The sequence below is a fragment of the Hesperophylax consimilis genome, chromosome 8 (genome assembly GCF_061612785.1).
Source record: "Hesperophylax consimilis isolate HC1 chromosome 8, BYU_Hcon_1.0, whole genome shotgun sequence".
NCBI classification, from domain to species: domain Eukaryota; kingdom Metazoa; phylum Arthropoda; class Insecta; order Trichoptera; family Limnephilidae; genus Hesperophylax; species Hesperophylax consimilis.
This window is the reverse complement of record NC_142843.1, coordinates 37,211,961-37,237,592: the sequence shown is the minus strand read 5'-3', so window position 1 is coordinate 37,237,592 and position 25,632 is coordinate 37,211,961. Positions and strand designations below refer to the sequence as shown.

The window sequence follows — 25,632 nt, the reverse complement described above, 5'->3', positions numbered from 1 at the left end:
ATCCAAAATATTTTTTTCTATTTCAGTTAACAAAATTATTATATGTTAGTCAAATCAAATTAAATACCTTTATTCAAATATTCCACTACTCGATGAAAAAAAAAACTTCAATAGGGTATGCTTATATATTGAAATTGATGTACTAAATATATCAACAACATCTGAGTATTTGTTTCCTAGCTGTTGAATCCGTCGCATAGGAGTATGATATTGGGACGTTGACATAGAATTGCTACAATAATATGGTAGGTACTGTCTTGAAACCGACCTGCTTGGAGTATGAATTTAGTTATATTACTTTCATACTCTTATTTTTAATTTAATAATAAACACAAATTTCGACTACAGTAATACGGGCAGGTGCCTAGTATGGTAGTCGAAAGCACGTAAAAAAGTTGAACAAAAGATTTACACAGTAAAAATAAAACAAACAAACAATAAACTGGAAATTTGGATATATTATAATATCTTTGATTACATTCATACATAAAGGAATACGCAACGTATGTAAAGAAACAATTATTTTAAATAAGAGCAAGAATTGTTATGCAAGTATTTTATTATTGTGACGTTCAAGGCCATTTAGACGACTTATTTATATGATTTTATTTACCCCAGCCGTATTTTTATTTGTGTGATGTTTAAAGTGATTTATTAATATTTTCGACAAAATTCTCGCAGTATTTAACTAAAACATCTAAAAAATTGTTAAGCGATCGAAAACACATGATTTTGCATTAATTACTTCGCCTTACTAAATATATATTTTTTTATTATTCTTCAATAAAATCACCCGCTAAACTACCAAAGCAGTTTGTCAGCAAGTCAGGTTCACAATATTAATTACTAGGTGACGTGTACCCAGCGTTGCTTGGGGTTGTGAATGATTTGGAGTAAAGTTTTGAGGTTGAGAATTCTAGGATAAACATCGACTATTTCTAAATACAATATGCATGTATTATATATATAAACCTTCCAGAAGAAATTATCTAGATGATAGTGAAAATGCAACCATCCGTTGTATGGTTTAGAAGAGCATAACGCACAAACAGATGGACGCGGATATCGATTAGTTTATACTATTTAGAGAAGAGATGAAACTAAAGCACACATACTACGAGTAGCCACAATGTATAAAATAGATACAGAAGAAAAACATTTCAAGTGACTAGAGTACAAAGACATAAAATACACATACAGATAAGTATTTATATTATAGTAAATTATTAATCGTTAAATTATTATCTAAGCAGGATTGGAAAGCAGGTTAGAAAGCCGGATAAGCAAAACTAACAAATTCTGTAAAAGAAACCGATAAATAAGCCAGGACATTAAATTAAGTACTGTAGTGTAATAGGCATGGTGTAGGTGGCTCAGAACGGAGAACGTTACCTACTTGAATAAGAAGAAAGACGTGAACCAAATAAGAAATACTTGGAAAGCTGAGAAGAATCATTTCAGAGCGGAACTCGCAATTATACTCAGCTATCAGAAGAGAATAATAACGTGTTCAGCTTTTTATTCTATTTGATGCAGTCATGTGAAGTTGTGAAGCAGTGAGGGACATAATCGAAGTTAACCATTTCGAAACATTTAAATTGCCGAGTGAAATTAAGAAATAATTACATAGATGTTTCACGGATAAGGAAGCCGCCGATTTCCACAAATGTAAAGAAATATATCGAAATCATAGTCCGCTTATAGGTTATAGGTATCGCAAACCAGAGGTGACACGAACACAGTTCCTACCTAATCACACGGATACATTTCTTGCATACTTCACGTTTTAAACTTGCTAATAGACTTCGAAAAAGAAAATTCCAATGAAATAGAAATAAGTTCATTTTTAATAAGTGGAATATTTCTCAAATATTATTTTTCGAACATATATTATGTACACCTGTTTCATGCCAAATGGCTTGTAAAATGGACTAAATGTAAATGAAAAAAAAGAAACCTTTTGCCTGTTGGTTTCTTGAAAATTCCATCTCATGTATAACTTACAGTTTATAGTGTACACCTCATACAATCACAATTAATTTATTATGTTATTTTCCACAGCACCACTTTATTTAAAATCACCAAACGATAATATTAAAATTGGGGATGTAATTTGCACTTGAATTTAATGGCTCTTATGATAAGATGCAGTATCAATGACGACAATATTAAGAATAAAAAACAAATGACATATGTGTGTGATAATAACTGAATATCAAGGTCTTTGGTCTTCTTTCATCCATTCTTGTTTCAACTCAGGTAGGAAGGAGAGGAACAAAGGATGACAATTTAAACAGGACATTGGGATGTGGAAAAATCACCACATTATTTCAATATCAAACGACACTTGTATAAACGATAAGCAGCGTTAAAAAAGACAACTGTACTTTTTTCAGTCAACTTTGGCAAAGACTTCACTGTCCGAAGTGAATAGATAATATGCACTAATATTTACGATCCGAATTTGCGTTGTTTAGTTCATCTCTAATTGTACAATCTATTATATCTCGGTCGAATAGTATTCGAACAATTACATCGAAACATCAGTCTGTTATTCAAAAACTACTAAATCCAATGAATTAATTTCAAGCATTCCAAAATGTTCTAATACATTTTACTGTAAATCATCAAAAATTCGAAACGATTATTGAATGAAAAAATGTGCAGAATCAGAAAATAATCGATTATATCGAAATAGAAATAAAATGACTTCCCATCACTAATGTGCAGGCATTAGATATCACCAGAAAATGGTAAAACTCGAGTGTAGAAGCAATAAATTGACAATGACAGTGCAGAAAAAGCCGAAAGAAACACGAAAAGGGGAATACCAAGAACAAAGAACAGTAAACAACTTTTTTGGGCATCACGGTATCAGGTAGTCATTGTATTGCATTGCACGTAGCAAAGAATTTTACAGTCAATTCCGAGGTAAGTAAGGCTTACATGATGTCAGGAACCCAGAACACACGTAACTGGTTTAGTCAGTTTGGTGTGTTCGTGAAACAATATTATTCTAAAGTCGACTTATAAACATTAAAATTGCCATTAATATTCATGTCAATATTTACGCGTGCCAAACGTGTACGAAATATTAATATTGCCGTGACAAGGCTCCTAGAATTCTATACCGCGAAGAACAAACACAAACACCTGGCATGTATGAAACCAGAGCAGGTTACCAAAAAGGGACTCCGCAGGCTCAAAGCCGATTAGGAATACTACGAGTGCTACAAGTTTTATTGGCACACTTAAATATGTAGTATTGTTATTGGCAGAAGTCGATGGAAGGAGGACTTTTGTGAATGGGGAAACTGGACCCAGGAATGAAGCAATACATAGTTGAAGCGGAGTTGAACGGCAGCTCATGGTAGATCAACTACCCTGAAGTTGATCTCATATGGTTGAAGGACTATCGAAGACATGAGTGCCATTCTGTTAAAGCTATGCCGGTTGTAGTTTGTAGATTGAATAATGCTCTGACGGTAGCCAAAGTTTGATATGGGGAGGTCATAAAAGAGGGAATTTAACGATATCCGTGCCTAATATGGGGTTCAGTGTTTGATTGTCCGCAAAGTAAAAAATTACAGAAAGGTTTTCTAGATAATAATTACGTTAGAAGTACAGACTAGAGAGAGGCCATTGCAGACGAGGACTTCGGTTAAGGCGATGCACTACGTAGTAATTTAAAATCATGTGTTTTTGGTTTGAAAATTTGATCGCCTAGAAATGTTTCAGATGCTTTAATTAAATACTGCGAGTAGAATACAACCTGGCCTTTGAAATAATCGAGTATTTTTTAGATAAGTCTCTTTATAAGCCCAGAAAAAAATAATGTATAGGCCTATGAAAACTGCTTTAAAGTTGAAAATCTCCTACTTATGAACCCATTTTCGATTATGGTTTTATTGTATAATGTGGAAAATTATGTTATTTATAAAATGATCGAAATACATTTAAATATTTGTGCCTGAACATCCACAAAATAAAATAAAAGGCACTTTTTGGCCATGTTTTTTTCTTGCATAAATCAAAACATGTGGATGGTGTGAAGCAGGAATTTAAGCCTTATCGCCATTTACGTAAGGCGTGTTATTGATAGCGGCTCGATTCAAAATATTACACGACGTAGTGCAAATAATAGCGTAGATAAAAAGAAAATGTAGATGGGGTAGTTATTAAATGAATATCGTTTTCCTAAAATACGTGGCTTTGATTCAACCCAAATGAGTATCAGCATCTTCTATGTATTAGCCTTTGTTCTACCTCTTGTTAATCTGACGCCATTAACCTAATGATAAAAAAAAACAAAGTTGAAACTTTCTTCTGTTTCCGTGCCGCCATTTACCGTTTGTTAGAGTCGTAAAACTCAAACTTAGAATAAGTTTTCGCCGGTTGTGTTAGACGTCATTTTGATTTATAACCGTTAAATGAACAATCAAGCCGCGACGAATCAAACAGAACAATCGGATAAAAATTACCTAAACGTTTAAAATATAACTAATTGTTTTTATTGCCGGAGCGGAAATGTTGCGATTACTATTCCACAAATTAAATGTTTTGCATCAAAGAAAAGAATAATAAACAGTATTAGCGAAACAGAAAAAGACTTGCGGGGCTTTGGTCTACTACTGAGCTAATTCGACCCTATCCCCTTTGGTCATATTATTAACTGTATCATACATACTTCGACTAAGAGCTACAAACCTTACCTTCATTTTCTAAACGCATATTTTTATTGGTTGCTATCTTTGTGTATGATTGCAAGATTCTTCCAGAACTAAATGCAATAGATAGTGTCTTCGATAAATATATCAATTTTTATTTTAATATACCAGATCTATCGACTTATCTTTATGTATGATTGCAAGATTCTTCCAGAACTAAATACAATAGATAGTGTCTTAGATATGTATATCAATTTTTATTTTAATGTGCGACATCTATGGACTTTTCAATAAGTTATTCTAAAAATAAAAAAATAAGAATTATATCTAAAACATATTGCTAACTGTGTGATAAAGTATTTTGTGAATGCGATAAGATCGTATTTTCATAGCTTCTAGAAGTAAAGGGGATCAATTTCACCTAGTCACAGGATAGTGTTCAACAAACGCAAGTGCAAAAAAATAGGGGAAAATGTGAAACGGTGAATTATAATTGCAGGTTGTAATAATCTTCAAGGTCACCATTATAGATATATAATTAAAATTAAGCAGTTGTAATCATCAAGGATATCGAAATAATTTACTGCGGATTGCCTCTCTTCTGTTATACATATATAGGAGTGAAAAATCGCGCTAAACAAACGATCCACAATTTAACTGTACGACAATTGACTTTATAATCGTAAACGTCATAGTACATGCATCCTAATTTGGCAGACGGTTGTGGGTACCGCCGCCCCGGGAACCATTCATTAGATAACCAGCACCTCTGCCATAGGTCACCCCAAGTGGTTCGCTACGTTTGGTGACTTATTAGCAGGGGTGCCCGGGTTCACGGGGTGAAGATTGTCTAGGTCTAGAAAAACACGCCTGTTACTACAGGGTGCGCCAGAGAAACTTACTTATTTGAAAAAATTCCCGACCGTTGAGTTGGGCAAGTAGAGGGGCGGGAGGGGGCGCATCTGGAGGAGGACGTCCCCAAGTTTGTTTCCCATTCTCGTCAGTTGCCATTATGCTGCGGTCTAGAGAGCAGCGGGCATGAATTTGCTGCGACAACATTTCCCCAACCGCCTCATCTCTCTCCGAGACGATCTCCCATGGCCGGCGCGCTCTCCGGATTTGACTCCATGTGATTTTTTTTATGGGGTTATTTGAAATCCCTTGTTTATGTCGATCGACCACGGACCATAGATCACCTGAAGAACAACATTCCTGATGCTATTGCCAATATTCCGATTGATATGCTGAGAAGAGTGGACGAAAACTTCAAAAAACGACTTAACCAGTGTATGCGCGATGAGGGTCGCCATTTAAAAGATGTAATTTTTAAGACAGTATGAAAAAAAGCTTGGTACATTGCATTTTCAAATAAAAAAAGAATTACAACAATAACTACAGTGCTTTTGTTTTTATTGAACTTTCAAATAAGTAAGTTTCTCTGGCGCACCCTGTACTGTGTGGCGGGGATCAATTCAAACGTCCGTCTCTCCCGGACACACTATGATGTCTACTACACTAGTCACAAGATGACTTAGGCCCTGAGAGAAATTGATTCCTCAGGACCTCTTGTACGGAGCTAATATAAAAAAAAATCCCCAATCGATACATTCTCAAGGAAGGTTCTGTTGATCCAGAATTCGCAGAGGATCAATCAAAGCAGTTTTAACGTGAAACATCTGCGGAACGCGAAGGCAAGTGGTTTTTAATTGAAAACAGCACGAAGAATGCAATAATAATGGTGCCGCGAAACTTTTAATTTGTTATGCTCGCCCACGCTCCTTCAGGGGGCATTGACTCAGATCGATCTGCAAATGGGAGCCGAAGCCCACGACCACAATCACAATAACAAACAAAACATCCAAAACCGGTGGAAGAACTGAATTCTACAGGGAATTGATGATCAGATGATCAAACAATGTGCGAATAATATGAATTGAAGTACCTAAACATTTTACCGTGATTTATTCTTGGGTTATTATGCCGTGTTGTTGCGTTTCCTCCTTCTTCAGCCAACATTTCGGATAGCGTTACAGTGTCTATCATTGAAATTTTTCTACATGGTTTTCCAATAAGAGGTGTTATTTTGAATAGCCCGCTATTTCGGTAGATGTTACTTTTGAAGCTGTCATTTTTTGACATTTGACAAGTAGAAACTCGCCATTAATAAAAATGGAACGATACACGTTTCAACAACGCATTGAAATTATTAAAATTCACTTGAGTGAATCAAATGCAAATCATCTTGAGTGATGAGGCCCATTTCCACCTCGGTGGCTTCGTCAAAGAGCAAACTTGTCGCATCTGGGGCTCGCAATTTTCGCATCTCGAAAATGGGGCTGGAGCAACAGTTACGGTGAATGGATTGCGCTATCGAGAGATGATAAATGATTTTTTATGGCCGGAATTGGATGGAATTGATCTGGACAGCGTTTAATTTCAACAAGACGGCGCTACGTGCCACACAAACAACGAAACCATTGATATTTAACGATTGAATATCAAAATAACACCTCTAATTGGAAAACCCATCTGAAAGAATATGACTACAACTTCTATATATTGTTACTAATGACGTGTACCGGGCATTGCTGGGAGTTATCCTTGGGAGATAGTCATATGCACTACGTCGTGTAATATTTTGAATCGAGCCGCAGTCAATAACACACCCTACGTAGATGGCGATAAGGCTTAAATTCCCGCTTCACACCATCCTCCTGTTTTGATTAATGCAAGAAAAAAACATGACCAAAAAGTGACTTTTATTTTATTTTGTGGATGTTCAGGCATAAATATTTAAATGTTTTTCGATCATTTTCTAAATAACTTAATTTGACACATTATACAATAAAACCATAACCGAAAATGGGTTCGTAAGTAGGAGATTTTGAACTTTAAAGCAGTTTTCATAGGCCTATACATTATTTTTTTCTGGGCTTATAAAAAGACATATCTAAAAAATACTCGATTATTTCAAAGGCCAAGATGTATTCTACTCGCAGTATTCAATTAAAGCATCTGAAACATTTCTAGGCGACCAAATTTTCAAACCAAAAACACATGATTTTAAATTACTACGTAGTATATAGATATACAATTCCGTGGTAAATTATTTTGATGTTCTCATAAGGCTTAGCCAGCGTTAAGCGCCCGAAAGTATTTTATTTACGACTTAATTACAAAACATCGATAAATTTACAGAAGTACACATTTTTGATCGTACATTTAAAGTTTTCAGTTGTACAGAACAGAGTGAGACGATCCAACAACTTGTGCGACTTACTTCAAAAATTTGGTTCACACGCGATGTGCTAATTGTAATCGCTGAAGTTGTTTCCAAGTTTGTTGTTGGAAGTTTGCAGAGGTGAAAGCGAAGTAGAGGTGACTGAAAAGTCAGAATAAAACACTCACTATAACCACGTACCTTCTGAGGTTCTTTAACGATTTACCACCAGTCCTACAGTTGACGCAAGCTTATCAGATTCCGGCAACAGCGTTAAATATTATAATAACATGAATATTGTGACCAACGTAGGAAACAATAAAGTAGAAAATATACCACGTGACGTTTCTACTGACGAGAATGAAGGGTTTTCACGAAAGAGAGAATTTTTTTAAATTTACTTAGGTAGTTGGCGATATTCCACTGGAATTAAAAGTTTTATCTACGTTATAGGTAATAAATAAAAACGTAAATGTTCGTTTGTTCAAAGTCTTAAATCTCCGAAATTCTTCACCGATTGCTTCACAGACATAGGAATTAATAGACGAGAAGATAATGGCGAGGGGTAAAATCAACTGTTGAAGAACGAAGGGGGTGAAGCTGACTGTGATTCGTCAATAAATCAATCTGACAGTAAATAGGCATCTCGCATTATAATATCACCATTTAGTTCTTAAAAGTAAAATCTGCTTTTGAATGAATAGACATTTTTACATGGGAGCGCAAATTACTCGCCACGTTATGAACTAATTTGCGAAGTCCAAATTCGGCAAAGTAAATTTCTTCTGTTTGCAGAGTCGTAGTTAGTTTCAGAGTATTTAGTTAAGACACTTTTACAAATGTTTCATCATTTACTTACCCCAGTAAACAACGATGAGCACACTTGAGAATCGCTACATTGTGATGTGATAGTATATGTTTCTAAAACTGATCCATATAATACGGTGTGAATAAGCTTAAAATAAAGTAAAATAATGCTTACTTATGGAATGTAATACGACAATTGGGTTTATTCTCTTTTTCACATCTATTTTTACAAGTTTTAATATCACAAGTCAACATTTTGCCGTGTTATTTCGTAAAATGAACCGATGATGCCTCGACCATAGTTCGTACAAGAATGATGACGTCACGTTTTCAAATTTCACTTGAGGCCATACGCGAGCACAGCCGGCTCCAATGGAACCGGTATGGGGAGTGGGGAATAATACGCTTTTAATCACTTAGGGCAGGTCTACTAATATTCATATGTCTATGGATTGCTTTGAAATTTTGAGACCACGTTGTATTCGAATACGCGTTTTCAATAATATAATATATAGATGTCACCTGTGACAATCTCTTGGACAAACATGTTTTTTTAAATAGCGCCATATGTTGGAGTAAAAGCAAGACGCGCTATTGTCTCTCTATGCGCACAGACATACCGAACCACAGCAATGCGTGGCGTAGTAGTTCCGCACTAGCAGTTCGGTGAAAACTGTTATTTATTGAGATCTCGTGTCCTAAAATGTTTCTAATTTTCTTTTATTTAATGAATCAAAACCAACATTTCCTCCTACATCATAGGATTTCTAAGTAGGTACTGAAACACAAACCTTTTAAATTATAACGATAACATTTGTATTTTCAACATTTTTTAAAATTTCAAATAAGGAATTATACATTTTTTCCAAAGAAAAGTCACTATCTCAACTATCTTTGGGTAACTAGAAATACAAATAAACGCAAAGATTTTATTTTTGAAAAAATAATTTTTACTGAACCTTTAAAACGGCCACCATATTGAACCGGAAACGGAACGTACAAACAAATTTACAAACAGGCGAAATGCAAAACTCTCGTGTTTAAACAGGACTTCACTACGCTCAGTCAACTAATGACTATTTACAGTCTGCATAGACGTCCGAGTTTTGGCTATAATTAATATTCAGTGGTTTTAAAGAAATAAATTGATATTATTTAATACTAGCTGATGTGTACCCAGCGTTGCTAGGGGTTATCCTAAGGAGATCGACATACACGAACGCCGATGTTTCCGTGGGCCTTTTTAAGCTATACAATTCCGTAGTACATTATTTTGATGTATCTCATAAGGTTTAGCCAGCATTAGCAATGTAGTGCTCGAACAAAATATTTTTACGACTTGATTATAAAACATTTACTACTTTTCTCTACTTTCTATAATTACAATATGCAAACCTTACGGAAGAAATTCTTTAAACGATAGTGAAAACCCTATCAATATCCGTTGTGTGGTTTAGAAGAAATAAACGCACAAACAGACAAACGCTGATAGCGACGTTATTTTATAATACAGGGTGTTCGAATAAGAGGTGTTATTTTGAATAGCCCGCTATTTCGGTAGATGTTACTTTTGAAGTTGTCATTTTTTGACATTTGACAAGTAGAAACTACGCCATTCATAAAAATGATACACGCTTCAACAACGCATTGAAATTATTAAAATTCACTTGAGTGAATCAAATGCAAATCATCTTGAGTGATGAGGCCCATTTCCACATCGGTGGCTTCGTCAACAAGCAAAATTGTCGCATCTGGGGCTCGGAAAACCCAAGAGTTATTGTTGAAAAGCCTTCAACGTGTGACTGTTTGGTGCGGTTTATGGTTCGGTGGAGTCATTGGACCTTATTTTTTCGAAAATGAGGCTGGAGCAACAGTTACGGTGAATGGATTGCTATCGAGATGATTAATGATTTTTTATGGCCGGAATTGGATGGTATTGATCTGGACAACGTTTACTTTCAACAAGACGGCGCTACGTGCCACACAAGCAACGAAACCATTGATCTTTTACGATTGAATATCAAAATAACACCTCTTATTGGAAAACCCTGTATTTAGAGAAATTGTTTCTAATTGCATTGCGTCGAGTAAATCGTCATTAAAATTTTGTATGTTGCTCTAGATAATTCTTTCAACTTTTAGAAAAAAAAAATTCACCTACATACTTAAAATAAAATGTTTTTTAGAAAAAAACATTACAAACAAGGTTTTGCTTTTAATAAAGTGTAAAAAAAACAAAATGGCGGGGGTGGACACTGTAAACAGACCACACGAATCATTGATTAATCATCTCTTATTTTATAACGGAGATGACCGAATGAAACGTCTAGAAATCGTAAACCTTTCAAACAACTCTCGCGTGGGAATGACCAGATAAATTATTTGCCATGAGCCCGTCATTTGATAGTCAAATTGTAATAAATTGCTTTATTACCTACTCAAATTTCCATAAAAATAAGATGTTAGGTGGGGAGGCGGTACGGTCTGAGGCGAATGCCCAGATCGCTTGGACAACCGCTACGACACTGAGATAATAATATACGTAGTATATTGGGAAGACCACAAGGGACGGAAAATGTGTTTACTTACTAGATAACTTTATATCAAACATTAAATGGAACTACGGCACGAAGTGATCATACATACTTTATAATATTAATTAACTATATGAGTTATAGCGGGAATTTTGCACGCCCCTGAAAATCAGGGCTGTGAAAATATGAATAGTAATTAACCAACTTTACAAACTAAGAAGGTTCGTGTTTTTTTTTATTCATTTTTTATTTAATAGCTATATATACAGGGTGTATCGGCACGTGCCCGACAAAATTTATACAGCTATTCCTTAGCACATTTGGAGTAAAAAATGTTATGGGCACTTTGCTGTGGGGTAATATTTTTTCAATTAAAAACAAAAAATATTAAAAATCCACACTCCATCACTGACTTTGGCATTGTTTATCGTGTTCAACAGCTGTTATTACCAAGTGTGTCAAAAAGCGTCCTCGCTCTTTCATACACACTAAATAATAATAGTTAAAAATGAGACGAATGGTGCCATCCCATTTCGTTGTGATTGTAAAAGCCCAGCTACACTACTCGCGAAGTTGATCGAAGTTGACCGAATACGATAGTGTGGGCACGAACTTCACTTCGCTTCGGGCAACTTCGCTTCGCTTCGCCCGACTTCCGATTGTTGTCGGTAAATGCGCCCGAGTCAAAGGACTGGACTGAGTTACTCGCGAAGTTGCACGAGTGTGGGCACGCACTTCGAACTTCGGCTAACTTCGTCGAGGACTTCGTCGAAGCGTCGAAGCGAGTAGTGTAGCTGACGCTTAAAAGCGCGCCAATGTAGGTACGTTCGTACATTATTCAACGAAACTCGAATAAAATATGGCCAGATGGGTTTTCAAACTTTGACAAAGGATTGGTGACATGTGGTGAAAATATGAATAAGAAAATTTTTATTTAAAAAAAAATGTTACCGGACAGCAAAGTGCCAATAATTTTTTTTAGTCCAAATGTGCTAAGGAATAGCTGGTTAAACTTTGTCGGGTACGTGCCGATACACCCTGTATATTATATTTTTACAAGATTGTGTACATTTATATAAATGTATAATAGATATTGATTATATTCGTAGTCCTCCTCACTAGGAGATCCTGTGTTGAGGGGGACTAGGTTTTGGAAGTTTTCAGCGACTTCTATGGTTCGACTTCATGTTTTGGGTAAGGTTCCCCAGAAACTTCTACGACGATGTTTTAAATATGCTAGTAAGTTCTTTATCCGGTAGTTAATGTAGTTATTTGTTGTTTGATACTAAGTGGAAGTTTTTTATATACCTTTATCTACTGCTAAAAATTCAGAGCTTCTTTGTCCAAAGGTAGAGATACACTTTGGTAAATTTAGCATATCTGTTTGTTTGGCTCTGGTTTTATGAGTATGTAAGGTGTTTGACTGTAAATCATTTTTGAGGTGACGTACCTGAATGTTAATTTTATTCTATGAAACTTTTGTAATTCTAATGGAATAACAAATTTAGTATTTTTGAACAGCGATCTTGATTGCCGTTTTTTTTGTATTTACTCCAGACAGGAGGCCCTGAGGAAAATATTTTCCCTCAAAGCTTATGTCATCTTTGAGTATGCTGCGTGGAGGGTATTTGTGAGGGGAGATAGCTGTAGGAGGGAGGAAACACAGAGGCCGGCAAATCTTTCCACAGCCGAGCTGTTGAAATCAAGAACGAGTCGTAGAAACAACCCGTTGTGTAATGTGACAAATGTCAACCGTGTACATATGTTTGGCGCGCGTTCGTGTTTCCCGACTATGCACCGGTGCCGAAGGGATCAAAGACGCTAGTTCCACGGAGCATCTTACATTGTGATACCAAATGTCTGTTAAATTCAAATGTAAAAAAATTCAAACTACCCAGACGCATTTGTCAACTCAGCCACCAAACGGTCCTATGTATTCACGGTTTTATCAAAACTTGACAGGAGTAATATAATCCCTAGATAATAACTTCACTGAATATAACCATTAAAATAACAAAGCTACTAAAATGCATTAACAACTGCCATATTGGATAATGTTAACAACTGCCACATTGGATAATGTTAACAACTGCTATATTGAATAATGTTAACAACTGCTATATTGAATAATGTTAACAACTGTCATATTGGATAATGTTAACAACTGCCATATTGGATAATGTTGATTTTAAATATGACACTTATAATATTTTCACGACAATAATGTTAACGCCATTACGACAAATCTTTTCATAATATATGCTTTATTTTATGATCAAAAACCTCGTTAAGAAAAAATGAGTTACCCAGTTTAAATGAAAGCATCCCTTAGATAATTTTCAAAAACAACCAACAACAAGTAAAAAATGAATTGAAAATTAAATAGAGGACTACACGGAGAAATATGAGCATTGCTAACTTATTAAGAATCTCTTCAAAGTATTAGTAATTCCGGATACAAAAGGGATTGCAGACCTTACAAATGAATTAACAGGTTTACTGATAAACTTTTAATAAAATCCGAATATTTTTGCATTACAACGAAAAATCTTTGTATCGTCATGATATAATGTCGAGGAAAATCGATAAAACATCCTTAAATGTATGTTTTATTAATAAGACCTGTTTATTTATCGTGAGGGCAACATCGATTTCTCTCCGTGCAGGCGGTGACAACCCTGCGCTTGGCCAAGTAGGTGCTCGACAATCGTGACGTAATTATTACGTAATGGCCGCGCGGTACGGCACGGGGTCGGCAGTTCAGAGGCGTGCGAAATTGGCTAAAACACGGTGTTGGCGTTCCGTGAGAAAATAGCTGCTTATCGGCTCGGCGGGATCGTTCCCGTTATTCCATTGTTGCCAGTTACTGCACTGGATAATATTAGGCGACTGTTAAACGAAATGTCGATACGTTTAGTAGCAATTAGCAAGTAGCAGAACCGATGAACTTTTACGATATCATTAAGGATTTAGGTAAACTATGCTATAATCTTTCTCAGGAGAGGTGGTCAGATCAATTTGGGGATTGCCGCGGAATATCATTTCTATGTATGGGATCTGTCACTTTGACAGATGACAGCCGCGTAATTACGGCCCTCCGTAAATTATTCTGACCCTTTCTCCTGCCGTAGGTGGGAGAGGGGTCGTAATTTTCAAATATAGCCTGGCTAGCAGTTCAATGCGCATATCATCGAAACGCTCACGCTTATAACACATATTTTTTTAGGTGTGACAGGTCTGTATGGGATTGTATGGCAAGCAATATGGAGTTATACAAAACGCTTTGAACTTATAGCGTAATCTGTCACCCCCTTAGGGGTTACCCATCCTTGGCGTTATCTTAAAGAAAAAGGATGGGATGCTTCACAGAAATTCAAATATAACATTGTCGTTCAATAGCCAATCAGTGCAATTTAGTTTTTTTGACATTTAAGAGCTGATTCTAGGTCCGTTCCAACATTTGAACAATATCTTAAACTTCATATTTCCGTATAACAACAATTTAAGACGCCAGAGATCCGCTGGCTCTTACGCTAATCCAATAATTAAAAAAAAACTGACTTAAATTTATCGTTTAAAAAAAGTCATTTTATTTTTCCCACGTTGATAAACATTTATTGAACTAGAAAATTCAGATACAATAATTACTATTGAGGGATTGAAGTGTTTATTACTAGTAGAACGCACTAATGTGCCATATCGAATTACTATAATTTAATGACAAGCGTGAATATTCTAAGAAGTGACAGCACGACCCTGCATAATGAGAGGTTGCTGAGAATAACAACTTAAGTCTGAATTAACATTTTTTTAAAATTTATATCCAATCATCGACACAAGTAAATGATAGTTTTTGACATCCATAGCCCAATATATATAAAATTAAGGAAATAAAAATATAAGACATAATGTAAACAAGACAAGAATATCTATACACGAAAAGACCAAAACAAGAAACCTGCTAAAATGTTTAATTAGTACAGCTTTATACTCCAGTAGACGCATATTTAAAACATCAGCTAACAATATTATATAGATTCTAAAGGAATTCCAAGTCTAAACTTAATACTCCTCAAAATTTGTGTTGGACTATTTCAATGATATTTGTATGATTGTTGTATATTATGTTGAATGCTAGAATATTTCTAAGGAGAGTTCTTACTTATATTATACTTTGAAACAAATGCTGTAAAGGTGTTTGATTTAACCGTTTGGGTGCCAATCGTAGATTTTCGTCGATTCGTGTTTTAACGAAGATTGCCGATCGTCGATTTCCGTCGATTGCGTCAGTCTTGTTCTGATTCGCGCGTACGTCTGTACGTAAAATTCTCATTTTTTTCGAAACGCCTGGACTTCGGGATCCTCCTCCGCGTGATTCTAAACCAATATTATTTAATAAAACACCGAAAAAATCATCGAAATCCTTGAAAATTTTAAGAATTTATGGGGTTTTAACAAAATATATAGTTTCATAAAAAATAATGTTTTTTTGGTAGCATTTTACAAGCAACTGTATGAATTTTTTTGGCACTCAAACGGTTAAGGAGTCTGTTCACATAACCGGATCATACCATGATCGTGCTATGAACGTGTCAGGCACGAAAAGAAACACGACACGCACTATTATGCCCTCTGCAACGGGTCGACAGCGTTCTGTCAGTATGTATGTATGCACATAGCGTATCGCCACCGGCAAAATATTCTAGCCGTGGATTTGATGGTACGCTACGGTGTTGGTCGGTGACGGAACGGTCTAGTGGGCGTTGTTTCATATTCATTCATAGAAATAACATTTTTTTGCATGTATCGATACGGTCATGGTATGATACGTTGTGGTGGGCGGAGTCCTATAATTCAATACGTGACGGCTAATTTATTTTAAGAACCTACCAGATACGAAACAAAATCAAATCATTTTTTCGAATTATGAATTGTGTCTCGACACCTTACATACACACGTTGTACCCTTTTCATTAAGAACAAGTTTCTTAGTAACAAAAAGAGAATCCCGACTTTGGGAAATTTATATCAGGTCGGGGAATATTCCCGTGTGCACATCGCTCCCTCAAGCACAAATGAGAAATATGAATAGAAATAAAGCACACTTTTGTAGAATTAAACTAAAACATAAAACTTAACCCTCTTCCAACCTGAGGATGGTAATTTTTGTTCACGGACCAACGAATCCCACACCTTTGCGGTTTATTGCCGATCACGATCGAATAAAGATGCGTCGGACTTCAATAATAGCCTCTCTTATTCACTAGTCCCGTGACCCCAATCACATTTATTCCTTGGGACCCCAACGGGACTTCCGGAATCGGGCGACGCCGGAACACAAGTCGATTGACAAATACCACAAATGACAACACGAATATCCTCGTATACCGCTGATAAATCCGTTGTAACCTCTCCCTATTTCTCGTAAATGACGCATGAAACAGAAAGAGAGGTTATAACTGAGCTGTCAGTAGAAGCATACGAAGCCTAACAGTAATAAATTATTTACTATGGGAGCTGGGATTGGCCCCAAAATATTTCTATGACAGAGCTATGATATAATCTCCTTGAAGTCTTGGTAAACACGGTGTCCGGAAACTCGCAGTCAAGCGGCAAACCGGTGAATCTGCATCACATAGAGCATATTGATTATTTCGTTTTTCCAACTTTTTCGGCAACTAAGGGGTAAAAAAAACCTTTGGAACGGAGTTTAAGTTTTGACGGGCTCCTCGATTTACAATCTTCCAACTTCGGACTCGATTTACTGAAAACGTAAGCTTAAATCAAAAATAAAGTTACACCACAAAATCGATTCCAAATAGGATGCGGGTTCAGCAGTTCCGCTTGTACCAAGGGTTTCCGGACATCTTGTTTAATAGGGTCAGGTTAGGTTGACATAGGACATAGCTTTGATCGTCGGAGGCTAACATTGAAGAAGATATTGAACGGTCCAACTATAAGTTTATAAAATTACAATATAATCTGAGATATATAGGGTTTTCCAAAAAGAGGTGTTGTGTGTATTTAATTCCGGCCATAAAATGATTTTTTATGGCCGGAATTGGATGTTATTGATCTGGACAACGTTTACTTTCAACAAGACGGCGCTACGTGCCACACAAGCAACGAAACCATTGATCTTTTACGGGAAAAGTTTCCGGACCGTGTTATCTCTCGAAGAGGTGATCACAATTGGCCACCGAGATCTTGTGATTTGACACCTTGCGACTTCTTCCTTTGAGGCCACGTGAAAGAGAAGGTCTACGCCAACAGCCCAGCGTCGATTCAAGACCTTAAAGATGGAATTCGTGAGGCTATCGAGGACATAAGGCAGCCACTTTGCGATTTGGTTATGGAAAATTTCATGAAAAGGATAATATGGTCCTGTAGGCGTGGTCGTGGTGGTCATTTGACTGATGTTATTTTTCACTATTAACGGCATACCTTCTTCTTTATAATGAAATAATCATTCGATCATGTATATTAAAAATGCCATTTTTCTTTGAATATCAAAATAACACCTCTTATTGGAAAACCCTATATTATGTAAATCAAGTTAAAATAATGGTTTATTTATTGGTGTTTCAGTGACGAAGCGATCAGCTCAAGGGCTACGGGCAAGTTCAAAAACTCCCTGGTTGGCAAAGCAGTCGCTACGCTACTGAGGAAATTTAATAAGGAAGGTGATATTGTGTCATCACTCTTAAAAAAAACACACCACACAGCACAAGTTCTCCAGTGAGAGGCTGATGGCCTCGCTAAGAAAAACACTTATACAATACATACCGAAGACTGAAAACCAGGATAGAATGTCACAGTATTGATTTATTTTATCATGATGTCTTCTTGGGGGTCACCTACTTCATCTCTCATCTACTTCCGCATCATACATTCTCCTGACACTCCTCTTTTCATGTATCCAATATTTTATATTGGTACGAACAAATCATTTAAGAGTATTAAGTATTGTATGAAAAAGGCCGCGCAGCCATAGAACTTGCATAAAACCTTCACAGAACGTGAAAATCACTTTGAAATTTGATGAGATGCTGCATTCAAAGACTCTTTAAAAAAACAACACTTGATTTTAACTTAAATATCTAATGGGGACAACTTTTTAGTGTTTAGTTTTGGTTATTTTAATAATTTGTGCGTATTTTTTCACCTTCAAACATAACTTTGATTGAGAAGAAATGGAACTATAATGCAAATTTTACCATCTCCCACCACATAATTAGTTATTTATTGTAGAAATTAAGTTGAAACCAAGTGTTATTTTTATATATATATTTTATAAGTTTTTACGAAAATTGAATCAGCTGTCTCACGGAGAGCAGCGCGAATCAGATCGCAGGAGCATGTGATTCCATGGGTTCAAGTTCAGAGATGTGCTTTATTTCAAATAAATCCATTTCAAATGGAAATGCAAAATGCAAAATGGGTATTTTCCATTTTGCATTTAAATGCTTTTCTAAAAACCATTTTGCATTTTAAATGCTTTTCTCAATGCATTTTCCATTTTAAATGCTCTTTTGCAACATTCTTCCTACTATCTCCACTCATCTTTTTTTCATAAGCCCCACATATCAGTCGGTCCTCAACCTCACTATGAGAGATAATTTACATTTGTCAAGTTGCTCCCTGGTAGGAGCCCTGGCAATTGAGTTATACCATTACAAAAAATACTGATTCAAATACTGAACATAGGGCCATGACGCTGTAATATTAAATGTTAGATAGCAGTTTCTATGTTTCTTAATTTACGTTGGCAAATTAGTCCCGTTGGCAATTTAGTCCCGCGCAAATTTTTTGTGGTTTCATAATCTGTAGTCGTGGTGTTTTTGGATTTACCATCATGTAATATGTTTGTTCTACATTGATGTCCATTATTAAATAACAAAATTGTTTAAAAATTATATAATTATTTTGATTGTTTGACCTGAGAAACCATTTTGCATTTTCAATGCATTTTGAAAATAGGTATTTTGCATTTTGCATTTGAAATGCTTTTCTAAAAACCATTTTGCATTTTGCATTTTCAAATGGAAAAGTTTTGACCCATTTCCATTTTGCATTTCAAATGGTTTTGGGTACCCATTTTGCACATCTCTGGTTAAGTTGATCCATTTTGTTTTGTCTATGACATTTCACAGACTTCATACCTTTAGTAAAATCACCAACTCGTTGAAAACAAGTTTAGTTTAGTCCACCTGGTAACCAATGGCGTCACGACTATTTACAGTTTAGCAAATATTCAAAACGCGTCAATTGTTTGATTTTTCGCTCTCAATGACCTATTACCATTATTCTTACGTCATCAAATTTTGTCCGAAAATAGTCACTTTGTAATATTTAAAATGGGAAGTCAGTACATGACTGAAACAGACGAAAATAAAATCGAAAATAAAGTTTTGACGTGGCTTATCGATAGGGTTGCCAGACGTCCGGTTTTGGACAGGACAGTACGGTTTTTTGAACGGCTGTCCGGTCTAGAAAATTTTGGAAAACCGGACAATAGAATGTCCGGTTTTTTTTTAAAATACGCGACATATGAGTATATACCTCACTCACGAGATAATTTACAGACTTGCTCAAATCTGTTGAAAATGGTACAATATGTGCGCAGTGTTCCCGTCTCCAATGCCTCGGTACAAAGAGTTTTAGTGTAACGGGTAATGTATGGACTGACGAAAAAAAAATCTACTAGGTGTGAATACCGTAAAAAGCGAATTATGTGTTTTCTTCAATTTAAATGTCAGTTGCACTGAATTTAAAGATACAATTTCAGGCAATAAAAGATTATTTAAAGCGGTAGCATCTAGTGCAAATATGTTAAAAAGTGAATTGTGGCTTACCAATAGTAATAATAAATATAAGTTTTAATGTTTTTAATTGTTTGATTGTGTTCACCCTCAAAATTTTTCGGTAATTTTCTGTTTGTTTCGGCCAAAATCAAATGGGTTTATGATAATCAAAGGACCCTTTGATTTTTGACAAATTTTAACAAAAAAAATCCAAGGGGGGTCCCTTTGATAATTTTTTTTTGTTTGTTGTTTTTATCTGGACCAACTGGCAACCCTACTTATCGATAGTATCGACATGCCCACGATAGCATCGTGCATGCCTCTTTTAACCTAACAATGTTCCTTTTATGTTTGCCCTATTTGGCTGATCCCCAGATATGCTCTATATGTGTGGTTAGGTTAGGTTAGGTTATGTTAAGAGGGTATGAACAATGCGATAATAAGTATTTCATTTAGCATTAATTTTTTTTTTAAATTTTATGTGAAACCGCACAAAAGTCCCAACCGATCCCAACAGCCTGGAACCAGTGACGCTATGGCATCCCCAATTGGGGTATGTTGTGAGGTTGAAGGTAGTGAGGAGGAGAAGGAGATGGGAAATAGGAAGGAGGAAGTACCTGATTATTCAGATCTGGTCACCAAACACGGCAGAAGCCATTTCAAGCAACTTTTCAATTTTAAATGGTGGACTTACACCAGGGCGATACTGAGAGCATCTTCCGCTCTGGAACATGCCGCAAACATACTATCTATTATTTAAATGAGTAAATTGTGAAATATCACAAATTAATCAAATAAAATTTACTTGCGTACAAAGCCGTGACCTCCAGCTCGCTAGTCGAAAGCCTACCACGGAGACCGTCAAAAAATACAAAAACTTTATTTTCGATTGTACATGATTTTCTATTATTATGTTTTACGTCTATCAAACAGGCACGAATCCTAAATTTTATACAAACATTATTAGATTAGTATACTTTTGTATGAGCCCTAGTGTAGGAATTTGTAATAGCCCAAATGAGAAACACTGAACAGTTTCGAAGGTCGTTGTTGAAATGGATACGAGATTTTGACTTACGCTCCGTAGTTAAAATAACTAATCCGTGACATTTGAACGGATACTCAATACATTCACATCCATTTGTCACAATTAATTTATCAGACACATTTGAAATGCAAGGTTATGTTGTGATAAAGCAATTTAAACAATGCAATAGATATTGCATTACGTCAACAGTAGAAAATACATACATACTCACAAAGTATCTGCAAACAATTTGAAACATGATAAGGTTAACAACTTTTACGATTAATAACCTAGTGGGGAAAAAAATAGACAAAATGAAATATTCTGAAAGAAATATAACTTGATTAGCCAGCTGAAAGAAAAAAAATATCACTCAAAACAAACATAAGTATACAATGCGTAAACACACGGAAACGAGTAACAACCGGCATGCTTGCAAAGTAAACATTGTAACGACCGAGTTATGTACAAACGAAATAATATGCGAAATGTTTTATTATAGACATCGGATTATATAATTTGAAACAGAATAAAAGTAACATTGTCCACGCATCAGAAATCACAACAAAGATCCGCGATACAAATTCACTTATTCCGAAATACGATGCAAATATTGCTAATTGATATTTCGTTTGGGTAAATATCCAGAAACGCTGGACATGCATAATACGCACAAATTATTTTTAAAATATTTCTTATCAGTTTAATTACAATGAGGAGCGTGTATTTCAGTGTCAGTAGAGGCAGAATAATGCATTTTAAAAGCTATTTTTCTTTAATTGAAAAATTCGTTGTGTGGTGTTCACTTGGCAGGCATCTTTCATAATATGATTTCAGATTTTCACGGTCAAAAGTATTATGGTAATTTATTTTTGGGGTATTATGCCGTATTGCGCTACCTCTTTCTTAAGCCAATGTTTCGGACAGCATTGCCGTGTCCATCATCAGACATCTCACACATCATACATCAATACACATCTGCCCTGATGATGGACAAATCTGTCCGAAACTTTGGATAATTCATTACTATTGAAGTGACATATATGAAAATGGGTTTTTAGGTAAGTTTTTCTTTCTTTAATTTTACCCCACTAAAATGTGTTGTTAGTTTACTTAAATAGGGCTTAATTTAAAAAAAATATATAAGAAAAAACACTAGCCTAAAAAATATTTTTATATTTGTATATGTGAAAACATGGCGGGAATAAAAAACGAAACAGCTATTTAAATGTGTTCTTTTGCTTTTACGGAGACTGAAATAGATGCTCCTCATTTCTATTTAAGCAAATACGAATTAGGATGTTAACTTTTTAAAGGAAAAAAGCCTATGTTTGACATGTCTTTGTTTTCAAAGAATATTTCAGACAATCCTAGAGCATTTGCATGTTGGCCTTTTGTAGTGTATATAATCCGATGTCTGGCAAAGTGTTATTAGGTAGAAGATGACTTACTGGCTTTGGGTGACGGCGGTATGGCCGGCTTGGGCGGGCCTGCGGCGCATATCCGCCCTATCTTGGAGGGCGGCCGCAGCCCCGAAGGGCGGATTGCGCCGCCGGCCGGAGTAGCGGGCGGCTTCGTGGTCGAGTCGGGGGCGGGAGTGCTTTCACTCATACTGATATCACTGTGCACTGGACTTCAGAACATCACCACACGAGCAAACACATTTAGCACACGCGATGTTTACTCTAGATACAGAGCTACCAAAACAAAGCCAGCAAAAACACACACGTTTGAAACCGATTGCTTCTGAAAGCAAGGCGTAAAGCTGAATCTTACGGAATCAGTTCTACGTACGAAGCACAGTTTTCGCGAGCACTATATTTGTTAGTTTCACAGTCCACATTCACGATTCACTAGGAAATAATTAATTAACGTCACACCGTCACAGCAGTGAGAAGATTGCCGATCTCATTTCATTCTCCGTCTCTGCGAGCAGCTAGCAACGTTCCGACTCTGCTCCAATTAAGATGCACGCCGTCTAATCAAATCGGGAAAGTCTCCGCTGAAACAAAACACGAACGCTATAAAATAGATGTGGTTGGAGATACGAAGTATGCAAAAGGCGACCAGTTCACCAGTACTGAGTCAAACTACCGGAACACGCAGATAATTACGACTACACGAGCCACTGCACACAACACCTTACCGCTAACAGAACACTAGAACATTATATTTTTTGGCGTTGCTTATACGATCACCTGATTGATTTGACAGATGTACGTGCGCGATACAAAAGGAACGATCAAAAGAACCGCAAGAGGGTCTGAGGCCTGAGCAACTAGTGAAAGAATTTTCAGTTTATTTTCAGTGGACAGGACCCAATAGCCGATACTGGAAGTCCGCCAATTGTTACGCTAAAAGTTTGTTGCGCTTCACGTGACGCTGTTCGTGGTGTTCATCTTTGTGAGTTTCCACGATCGCTATAATTATACGTAGTTATGTGTGCGAATTGGGATTGCGACGCAAATAGTCGACGGATTCCAGAATATAATCACGGTCAATGTATTGGACCGTTTTAGAATCCAGAGGATATTATGATAAGTTTGTTTGTTTTGCGCTCGTCAGAGATTCACGTGGAACGCTTTACGTACAAGGTGACAGATCGAATACACAATACATCAGAAAGATATTTAAAAGTTTGTTTTTGGCAATTATACAACATTCATAATATGTATATTAAAGGTAAACAATAATATGATCTCGAAGAGCCAGAAAAAAGTCTACATCGCTAGTTTTATCAGAGGTAAAATTCTAGAATTCCGCTTCACGCTTTTTACATACAAATTATTGATATAAAGCGGCCGCTACACTACTCGCTTCGGCGCTTCGACGAAGTCCTCGACGAAGTTAGCCGAAGTCCGAAGTGCGTGCCCACACACTCGTGCAACTTCGCGAGTAGCTCAGTCTCTCGGAGTCCGTGCACTAGGCAACATGGACGTTCAAGTGGCAAATAAAGGATGAAAGTAGATTAAATGCTGTTGAAATGAGATCCCTGAGGCGTATAATAATAATAATAATAATAATTGGATAATTTGTAAAGCGCCGTTTTTGTGAAAAATCACCTCAAGGGCGTATGTGTGGTAAAACCATGTTTGATCGTGTGAGGAATGTGGAGATCCGCAAAGAGTGCAAGGCTGATGTAAGCGTAATGAGTAAGATTAAGTAAGGGACGCTTAGATGGTTTGGGCATGTAGAGCGAATGAGCGAAGATAGGAGTGTGACGGCCGGCATAGTCCAGTGGTAACGCATTGGACTGCCATTCCGAAGGTCGCGGGTTCGAACCCGGCGTGCGCAAATAAATTTTATTTGATTAATTTGTGTTATTTCACAATTAATTAATTAAAATAATATATAGTATATTTGCGGCACGTTCCAGAGTGGAAGATACTACCAGTATCGCCCTGGTGTAAGACCACCATTCAGAATTGAAACGTTGCTCCAAATTGCTTTAGCCGTGTTTAGTGACTAGATCTGAATAGCCAGGTACTTCCCCACCTTCCTCTTTCCCTTCCCCACTTACCTTCAGCCTCACAACATCCCCCAATTGGGGATGCCATAGTCTCACTGGCTCCAGACGGGAGCAGTTGGGACTCTTGTGAGGTATTCACTATAAAAAAAATATAAAAAAAGGAGGATATATGATGCAAATGTTAATGGTAGCAGAAGTCGGGGACGCCCGAGGAAGACATGGCACGATCAAGTGAATCAGATACTCGAGTCGGGCCATGTCAAGAGTCAGAATAATAGAAGAGTATGTATGAGACGATGTATGAATGTGAATGAGGCAAGGAGTGTGTGCCAAGACCGAGTTGTTTGGCGGTCCGTCCTCTCTGCCTACCCCTGCGGGGAAACGGCGTGATGGTTAGTTAGTTATCTTTATAGTCCCTTTCAATTGGGTCCCAAATAACCGCCTCGGATTGGAGTGTTTCTAGAAACAAAAAAATTAGGTCCTGTGACCACAGTGTAGAAGCCATATTTTATTACGTATAGTCACTATGACTCTGCGCACGCACAACCACCAAACACGACGTCTCGAAGCGAACTGAAGTGAACCGAGTAGTGTGGGCAGACACTTCGTGTTCGAACTTCGAGTCCTTTGACTCGGGCGCATTTACCGACAACAATCGGAAGTCGGGCCAAGCGAAGCGAAGATGCCCGAAGCGAAGCGAAGTTCGTGCCCACACTATCGTATTAGGTCAACTTCGATCAACTTCGCGAGTAGTGTAGCTGGGCTTTCACAATTCTCTTCAACTTAACTACTACAAGAAACAACTATTTACGTCGGGGAGATGGTAAAAGACGCATTAAAGTACCATTTAAAAACAATCAAAGATCAGTTTTTATATGATTTGTGGTTTGCCTGAAGGTTCCGTTTCACAATCGAAATACACACAAATTATTAAAATAACCTATTTCGGGCATATTTTTCCAACTTCCGACGTAAATATGTAGTTGTTTCTTCTCATAACGAATTGTTATTTCAATAATTTGTAGGTATAAAGAACGATTCGGAATTCTATAATTTTATCAATAAAAATATATGAACGGAGTGAAAAACATTATGAAATTTCGG

General features: G+C 36.5%; 1 protein-coding gene across 4 annotated transcripts in view; it reads right to left on the bottom strand.

Annotated features, from left to right (window-relative positions):
- Positions 1 to 25,632, bottom strand: part of CLIP-190 (Cytoplasmic linker protein 190) — a 176,335-nt gene that overhangs the window by 134,972 nt on the left and 15,731 nt on the right. For all 4 annotated transcript variants that reach the window (XM_089634202.1, XM_089634203.1, XM_089634205.1 and 1 more), the window contains exon 2: positions 22,511 to 23,061. In XM_089634202.1, coding sequence (XP_089490328.1) covers positions 22,511 to 22,670 — 160 coding nt within the window. In that variant the 5' untranslated portion in view covers positions 22,671 to 23,061. The remainder of the gene's footprint in view (positions 1 to 22,510; positions 23,062 to 25,632) is intronic.